The sequence below is a fragment of the Camelina sativa genome, chromosome 13 (assembly GCF_030686135.1).
Source record: "Camelina sativa cultivar CO46 ecotype springtype chromosome 13, ASM3068613v1".
Lineage (NCBI taxonomy): Eukaryota > Viridiplantae > Streptophyta > Magnoliopsida > Brassicales > Brassicaceae > Camelina > Camelina sativa.
In genome coordinates, this window is record NC_141892.1 from 6,051,467 (window position 1) to 6,060,636 (window position 9,170).

General features: G+C 31.5%; 1 protein-coding gene and 1 long non-coding RNA gene across 6 annotated transcripts; both read right to left on the bottom strand.

Annotated features, from left to right (window-relative positions):
* Positions 1-3,202: 3,202 nt before the first annotated feature.
* Positions 3,203-5,408, bottom strand: LOC104735540 (uncharacterized). Of its 4 annotated transcripts, none has more exons than XR_015577540.1 (7): positions 5,272-5,408; positions 5,015-5,156; positions 4,834-4,887; positions 4,102-4,222; positions 3,892-3,959; positions 3,386-3,693; positions 3,203-3,289 (listed from the first exon to the last, which is right to left on the bottom strand). It is a non-coding gene; the product is annotated as an uncharacterized LOC104735540 (long non-coding RNA). The 4 variants fall into 4 exon arrangements; XR_015577541.1 differs by having other exon boundaries at positions 5,015-5,153; positions 5,272-5,388; XR_015577539.1 differs by having other exon boundaries at positions 3,255-3,693.
* Positions 5,409-6,894: 1,486 nt separating this feature from the next.
* LOC104735541 (uncharacterized) lies at positions 6,895-8,758 on the bottom strand. 2 transcript variants are annotated; one of them, XM_010455350.2, is made up of 5 exons: positions 8,250-8,410; positions 7,775-7,886; positions 7,518-7,642; positions 7,142-7,438; positions 6,895-7,040 (listed from the first exon to the last, which is right to left on the bottom strand). In XM_010455350.2, exons 2-4 carry the CDS (start codon positions 7,869-7,871, stop codon positions 7,166-7,168), a joined length of 495 nt encoding a protein of 164 aa, XP_010453652.2. In that variant the 5' UTR covers positions 7,872-7,886; positions 8,250-8,410; the 3' UTR covers positions 6,895-7,040; positions 7,142-7,165. The 2 variants fall into 2 exon arrangements, with proteins under 2 accessions (XP_010453652.2, XP_010453651.2); XM_010455349.3 differs by having other exon boundaries at positions 6,895-7,438; positions 8,250-8,758.
* Between the last annotated feature and the right edge of the window lie 412 nt (positions 8,759-9,170).

Genomic DNA, 9,170 nt, shown 5'->3' on the forward strand with positions numbered 1-9,170 from the left:
TATATATTAACGAGTTGGACGACTTTAGACTTAGGCCATCTCCAACACAGCATCTTTTAGACTGATCTTGATCATTGATCTTGAATCATATATATTTTTCTTTTTTTCTTTCTCTTACATCATTATAATATTATTACTTCATTATAATATTATTATAATTACTTTAAGATCATTTGTGCCATTACAGATGCCCTTACCAGAACCAAAATAGGGAACCACCGTATCAACGTTTCAAGCATTTGGATATAATTTGATTATATTGGTCTTTCTTATTACATCAACACGGAATCTATAGATTTTGATAGACAACGAAATAATATATACTCATTTATTGTTTTTCTTAAAAGTTATAAGGAAGAAAAAGGCAAACCAACATTAAATAAGCTTTATGCCCATAACACGGATAATGTTTTTTTTTTTTTTTTCATGATACATTTTCTGACACTATTATTGATCTATCTATAAATCTTTTTACTATATAATCTGTATATCATTATATGTATGTTAGTGCGTGTAGTTTGATATACCACACATATATCTTACTATGTATGTGCTCTAATGCGATTGGAAGAACCATGTATCATATCCGATGAACGTATGGGTAGTTAGTAGGCATTAATTTGGACTGTTCTCTAGATTTGTGAAAAGAAGAAACCAATGACATCTTCTTCTTCTTTTTTGTTTGGTGGCAAAGGAAAGAAGTTTTAGTTTAACTAGGATAGTATCCGCACTACGTCCCATGATTGATTTTTTTTTCTTTTTATTACTCTTTTATTGTGTGTTTTTGTACATTATTTATAATTTTTTCTTAATTTGTTTAGACCTGGTTGGTATGCGGACTATTTTTAATAATTAATTATAGTTTAAGATAAATAAGATTGAGCATTCAAAAGTCCAGTAAAAATTGGAATTTAGTATTCTGATTTTGCTCAAATTTTATTGTATACTTTATGCATTTTAATATTTATAAGGTAACCACTTGAATAACATCCTCTTAGCAAAAACACAAGATTATGAATTTTTTTTCTTGTATCTTCTTTTAGGGAAAAATTATTTTACTTCGAGAAAATAACAAAAATCTTATTTTTTTATTCTAAACATTGTTTTAAGTTTGATCCATAAATAAAACCAAAATATCAGTCAACTAAGTTCCGTCACAAATTACTTATCTTTTTACTTTTATTTTAGTTAATGGTTAATATTGTAAATAACTGAATTAATATATATTTATCATTATAAAGATTTAAATAAATTTTTAGCTTAATTTCCCTTATAAAAGTAACTATTAATTTTCCCTTTGATATATATATATATATTATGTTGGTTTGAGTTATTTGTTTTGTATAGAGATTTTGGTATAAAAAAAAGAATGATTTTCTTTTCGTAAAAATCATAATGATAACGTAATAACTGGAAAAATGATTATATAAACAACCAAATAAGTTTAAAGACAAAATATGTAATAACAAAAATGATTATGTTGTCTAGAGAAAACACTCTACCTCTCGAGAAAAAATTACTTTTATTTCGTATTTGTATTCTCTATTGAAGAAATTAATGGTCTTGACATGATCCAGATTATGCCCAGCAACTCTTTTATTTACCATATCTTTAGAAAACTTTTCCCATAACTATAATTTTATTTGATGAGTCGTAAATCTTACCCCAAAATGTGCATATGTGCTAGACAGTAAAATATAAGCTATTATGATTAACACAACACATTTCTTTATTTGGGCTTTGACCAATCCTGCGGCCCATTAACATTTTTCGTTACCAAAATACTTCAAACCCAACTTCCCTAGAATAATGACATGTATTAATTATTTTAGTTTGATAGATTGCTGATTTTTTATGAGGTGTCAACATCAACTTTAATCTTGAAGCTGATGTGTCGGAGAGCAAAACATTCTAGCAACACATTCTATGTCGCGAGATTGGTTTTATTTTATTTTATTTTTATTTATATTTTTTGATTTCATAATTTAATATGTTATTCGAATCAATTCATAAGTTTTTGATAATTTCAATAGTAATTTTTTTTGTTATTATTATTTACATCATCATGAGTTTTTTTATTTCATAAATTTAGTTTTTGAATATATTTTAAATTTATAACCAAATCAGTGTAAGGTTTACAAACCATTAATTCTCGATTTGTTTCTCACTCACAAACCCTCTAGACCAGTAAATGAGATTACTCTTTGATGTTTACATTGTAAATTTTCTTGATCGATCTCTTAGAGTACTTCAAGTTTAGGCACTTCAACATGTCTCCTAAATCTCACATAATTTATCTCTTACAAGATTACAACATATTTATATTTGTTCTTATCTACTTTATTTAAAGTCATTAAAATTCTCTTTAAATCCTAAACAAATACTCCCTCTAAACATACCCATTTAATCACTTGAAAAGCTTAGGATCAATTTGGAAGCTTATCAGTCACTTGACAAGATTATGATTAAGTTCTTCAAGCTATATATGTTAATCTAGCAACATATTAAAGAAAAAAAAATCAAATTTACACATTGTTATGTGTAAAATATGACTACCAACGGGATAGTACTTTGAATATTTTTTTAATATAAATATGATTTGTAAAACATATACCTTTTTTTAGAATTTGATGAGTTACCTTTACTTGTAATTTTTACTTCTTGAATTATTATTATTTTATTTATTTATCTAGTTAAATTTTGTATAATTATTTTATTTGTTGCCAACTAAAAATTGTCATTATGTGGTTCTAAAGTTGAGTGTAATGCAATATCGAGATCATAATATATGCTTCTAACTCAAACCGAAGGTGGTGAATGATGTACCGTTGGGAATTTTGATGACGTTTGCAATGGCTGTTTCAACTAAAATTTTTTTTTTTTTCATTTCATCGAATATATGCCTTTAGACACACATTATGTATATACAAAACATGTATATTTTCAACTTTGATTTGAGTTGCACTCATCTGCGAAGATATTGTATTGATAAAATTCTTGGATAAAGTTATTCAACACAAAAAACCTAAATGGTAGTGCAACATGGCATACTTCACCCAAAAAAGGAGAGGAGGTAAAATAGCAGGAGTCAAAAGTTGAAGCACATACAATTCAAGAATCTATTTAAAATTTCCTAGTAAAGTCAAATACTCCTACTCTATGTACTCTTACATCCTATTATAAAAAATATGACAGCAAAAAGTCGAAAACAATAACCATCTACCACATTATTAATAGTGATTCACTTAATCCCATACACTAACTGAGACTGCTAATGTAGTTTATTTGCCTACAAGGAATTTCATAAGTAGCATAGAGTGAGCTTCAACATATACTTTAAAAAAAACCAAAACACAAACAAAGTAATCAGGAAAAAAATACATACTTCTCAGCTCTTTTGGATAATACTCCTTAAGTTTTTCCTCCGAAAAATCCTTTAGATGAAGATCTCTTTTTACTCTTCCATTCTGTCCACCATCACAATAAGTGAAATCATTACTCGAGGTATAGCATCGGGTCCTACAACTCATGTGACTTTCCACCTCGTGGGGTGCTCATGGGAAGCAACAAATCATCAGAACCATATGAGTCAGAAGGGTAAACTCAAACTCAGGCCTATAATCGGATTTGTTTCTCCAATTCTTCTGCCTTCCACAGCTATCTCTCTTACTCATATCATGAGAATCCATATTTCTGTCAAACAATATTTATCAGTCGCCCACCCTTAAAAAACCTAAGAATACACCAAAACTAAGGCATATAGAATTAGCAGAAATCTGTGGGGAAAAAACACTCATATGGCATTCAAAGCATTGTAGACTTGTAGTTCGTTGAAACTGCTGCAAGTTGTCGTCTAACTAAGATGAAATAAATATAGAGACGACGACATACCAACCGATCCAAACATTTTGATCTCATAAGCATAACACATCAGCTTTTTCATTCATGTGAATATATTCCTGCATCACAATAAAGCATCTCAGCCACATATAAGTAACATGATGTTCCTTAAGCTTTGTGACTCGACCAGTCGACCGTATGCACAAAGTTATTAGCACAGGAGAGAAGAAAAGCTGAAAGAGGTAAGTTTAAAAAGTGTACCATTTGTATCTAATAAGAACATGTTTTGGCCAGTAACCAAATCCATATCTTAAACCCACAAAACGATGACGTGTCCGTTCAAATCCCCAGAAAATTTAGTAACAAAACCAGCCCATATAGTCTACATACAACAACCGATCTAAATCAACACAAATAAAGAGATGATCATTCAAAAATTAATTTAGAAATGCCTCCGGACATATAGACTTAATTAGTCTGTATAATAGACATAAACATATGAGCAGAAAAAGTGGACAATAAAGCAAACTGCGTGTTTATTAACACCTAATGTATCCAAGAAGGTGAATATGTCTACTTTCACCAGATAATGTACGAATCAGGAAATGAAAAGCACCTTAAAACTAAATCCAAGATCACAATCTTGAGAAGCTAAAACCTATTATGGCACATATTCTTGAGAGGTTTCAGATATGAACGTTATACCTAGCCCCCAACATTCTTGATCTAAAGAACATAGAAAAAATACTGACATTTACTTGACAGCTGCAATGCAACAAGCTATAATTTGCCTAATGTTCATCATTTTATCTACTTGTCGATTTCTTTCGTAGTGGCTTTCACAAGCATCTTGGTACTAACAACAAGTTCATCAATAAGAGAATCAACTTTATTCCTATCAACAAGAGAATGTTCCAAAATCATCATCTGAAGTATTAAAAAACTAAAACTCAAACCAAAAAGAATAAAAAGACGTAATTTGTTTTAACTCACAGAGATGGCTCCCCAACGTTATAATAAGAACGAGAATGATCATAAGCAGCTCCTCTTCCAACGTACCATAGCCAAAGCATACACCAATTCAACAACCAGCTCAAAATTCTAAACCAAATTGTAACCCAGGAACTCCTGGTCCGAATTCGTGGTTATATGCGATCGAAATTCAAAATTTTACCTCTAATAAGACCAGCGCTGAAACTGAGGTCTGCAACCAAATCGAGTCCAAAGGCTGGACTAACTTTTCCGACCTTTTTGATCCTAACCTGAGGAAGTTTCTAGAGCGCAATCCCTTGTCATTGTCTCTGATTCTTCTTCTGCTGCTCAAAAGTCAGATGATTCAGATGAGGATGCATTGAAAAAGTATTCATTGCTATTAGGGTCACTCGAAGGAGGTGCTGTAGAGACATTTAAAAGAACAGGTCCACCACTAACCGGAGTTGCCTACGGTGTACTACCCTAAATCTACACTTTTCTCTGTTTCCGTTTCTTCAGATTATGGGCGATAACGCCGGTGGCGAGTTCTTGAGACACGGTGAAGCGAGAATTGAGAAATCAGATTTCCGTTTGCTGAGATTTTGGGACTTTATAAAATTCAGATTATTAAAATGTTATTATTAGGCAAGCAAAATTGTTTATGATTTGTATTAATGGATGATCTATTTTTACTGATGTGTTAAGTTCTCTTTCAATACAAAAGCTGATGTATCAGCACCTGGTGAAAAACAAGGAATTTTTATTGTATTGATTGTTTTATTTTGGGAAAATTGAATGTGTAAAAAAATTGAGAAATAATTCATACAAAAAAATTATTAATGTGCACTGCACGAAAACTTGAGAAGAATTTGAGGAAACTGTTTTAATGACTAATACAAGTTGGTTCCACATTATGCCAAAAAAAGAAAGCTGGTCTTACTGAAAATTTTCAACACGATCAAATATACATACTGATTCAAATTTCAAGTTTTCTTTTTGGTTTTTTATCAACTTGAAGATTATGATTAAGATAAAAAAAAAGATCTTATAGAAAGATTACAGCAACCAAGGAAATACCACATCACCTAAATGACCTAAACCAAACTTAAGACAACATTTAGAGAAAGGCCACCAAGTGATCCAAGCTATTAAGACTTGAACCCAGGAAAGCCATAGCCAAAACAAGAAACTAAGTCTTTGAACGATCCTAGCAGGCTTGAAAGAACGGGATCAAACTATCAAAGAACTAGTAATAGAAAGAGGAAACCTAGCAGAAATTCCAACACAAAATAAGATACTAAAACCATCTCCATTGGTTATTTTGTTGTGAGTATCTAATTACTTTTTTATAATTAATTTTAATATTATTTAATTAAAAGTGTTTTTAGATGGTTTAAGAGTGTTCGAAAGTAAATAAAAATGTCTTCAAATAGAAATTTAAGACATATTTTTGATACTTTTAAGACACTTATAATTAAATAATATTATTATTACGTAATTATAGAAAATTCTGTAGACAACTCATCAAATATAACGGATGGAAGTGCGAGGATAAAAAAACTGAATATCTCACTTAATCCTTGTCCTAAAAATCATCACTTAACGGGCAACCTGACAAAACCATAAGTTCAGTCAACCCAAAACTTCTGCAAAAGCCTTAATCTATGAAATTCAAGTTTAACGTATCTAATAGCATTTAATTTGTTTCTATTTGTTAGACAATAATATATAATAATTTAACTATTCAAAATGTATATTGTAAATTTACTAATTTAGATAGGGTTTGTTACCAACTTTCAATATTGATGACATAATTTTTACTTTTAGTTTTGGGATTGACTGAAACTGAGTATAAAGTCTGAACTCTGAAAACGACGTAGAGCAAAAGCCTGAGGCATAATATGTTGGCCAGTTACCTTATGGGTTTATAATGGGCCGAAAAATTATTTACACATACAATCAATCGGTGAGTGATTATTTTTCAGCAACAAACAACAAAGAAAAATAAAAAATGAGTGAAGAAGAATGCAATTTGTCTTGTCATCAAGTTTGAAAAAAACTACACTAGTTGACGATAACTAATTTATCAACGATAAGTTTGTCTGTTTTATAAACACATGAAAAATATTCAGGGTTCATTAACAAACATTTGGGGGAATAGAATGAATTGTAATCTTATGAACTTATGCATGGCTTAAAACAGGCACATCATCAATATCCAGACAACACTGAAATGCAAAAACAAAAACAGCAGATTGTTATTAAACTTGAGTGTTGCTGTTCTGATACTCATCAATCTTTTTTTAGTCAAGAGATCATATGAAGACACCTTTGGTTTTAAATCGATGAGTTTTCACGACGATGAAGCTGACTCCAACTTAGATGATGAAGCTGTCTCCAACTTGGTCGATTTTGCAGCTGCAGTGTTTCTGTAGATAGGGTGAAGAACGTGACCACCTTTTGGATCAACATGAATCCATTTGCGTCCAGTTATCTTGTTTTTCTCAAACCTGACTCGGCCTTCTTTCAATGCAAACAGAGTATGATCCCTACCGATCCCGACATAGTCTCCAGGATGGAACCGAGTTCCGCGTTGACGAACTATGATGTTTCCCGGTATCACACTCTGCAAAGTCACACATACAAGCATAAGTTTCTACAATCATATACTTCAATCGAAAAAGTATTCACCTGACTGTTCTTACCTCTCCTCCAAATTTCTTAACACCGAGAAACTTGGGATTAGAGTCACGACCATTCTTTGTAGAACCAGCGGTTTTCTTTGTAGCCCAACGCTTCAAGACCAAACTCAACCCACTTGAAGAACCATCTTTTAACATCCCCCCCCCCCCCCCCCCCCCCCCCCAATACACGAAGCAGAATAACAACAATAAACAACACAAATGAGTTAACCTGCAAAGATGATCAATATACAGAGGAGATTGATAGGTAACAAATATACCGGAAATGCTACTGCCACTATAAGCAGGAACCTCAATGATCAGTTCCCTCAAGCTAACTCTTCTGCATAATGATGCTGCTGAGTTAAAAAAATTCATTTTTTTTCCAGAAATCTGCAAGCAACAAATAGCAATTCAAACATTTCAAGTTGAATCAAATACAATACAAACCATTTCATCAAATCTTTTCACAGTTTTTGAGTTCTTTCAAATGTAATCACTATCACAAACAAATCAAAGTGATCAACCTCAAAAGCTATTACATTTCAGATTCGACTACTCTAAATTTCTTCAACTTCCGTAAATCTGAATCAAAAGAACTATCAAAAGCACTAATTTCCAAAAATACGCGATCAAATCTGAGATTTTCACTAGTTCTAATCAAAACCTAAAATGAGTCTGATCGGCCGATCTCTCCGACCCAGGACGAAATCGAAACCCTAGAAGAATGTGGTAAGAAGAAAGGAAGATACTTACCGATTCAAATTGGAATGGAAACGACGACAAGCGTGACCGGAGATGACGACGGCGACGGAAGCGCGATTAGGATAAACGACGCAGCAGGGGAAAGGGGTTACACCAAAACCCTATTTGTCAAGTGTTTCAACTATATATCAGATGGGTCTTCATGTTTCAGTTTCTTTACATTATGACCCCTACACTTTAATTTCAATCAAATTGGTACTAATTTACAAATTGAGGTACACGCATTTGTATTTTTTATACTTCCATACAGTTTTTAGTGTCTCGATTTATTTGGTTTTCTTTGAATATTGTGTGTACACAAAACAAAAGAAATGATTCCGTTCAAATTGCGATTTCGGAAAAGAAACCAATCTAGCCAAAAATATGAAAACATGAAAAATCTCAAATATACACTTAGGCTAGTGTATGTATGTGAAAACAAGTAAAAGTTGACATCATGAATGATGATGATCACTCACTATGTTTTATTTCTTGTAACATCAATAAACAAAATGTTATATTTTCTTTCAAGGATCTATATCTCATATCTATATGCATGTGTTTGAACAACTTGCACATGATCTAATATACTTTTTTTTTTTTTGGACAGTAACTAATCAATATCCATGTGATCCCTCACATGCTTTCAAATCTTCTTATGAACAAAATTTTGATTTTATTTTTCAATGTTTCCTCTTAAAATGGTCCTACGGTCCGTGCTTTGCCGTGCCGTACTCCGACCCTACAAGTTTCTTATATTAACCCTTGTAATCAATTTTTGTGTCATACCAATTATTTAACAACTCTTTAAGTTTGAAAATAAAGTATTACTTCAAATAGATAAGGGGAATCATCAGTAAGCTAAAAATGTCTTCTAAATAAATAGGTGTGTTTGGCCTTCAAAAACAAATTCAAACTTATATATATTAATAG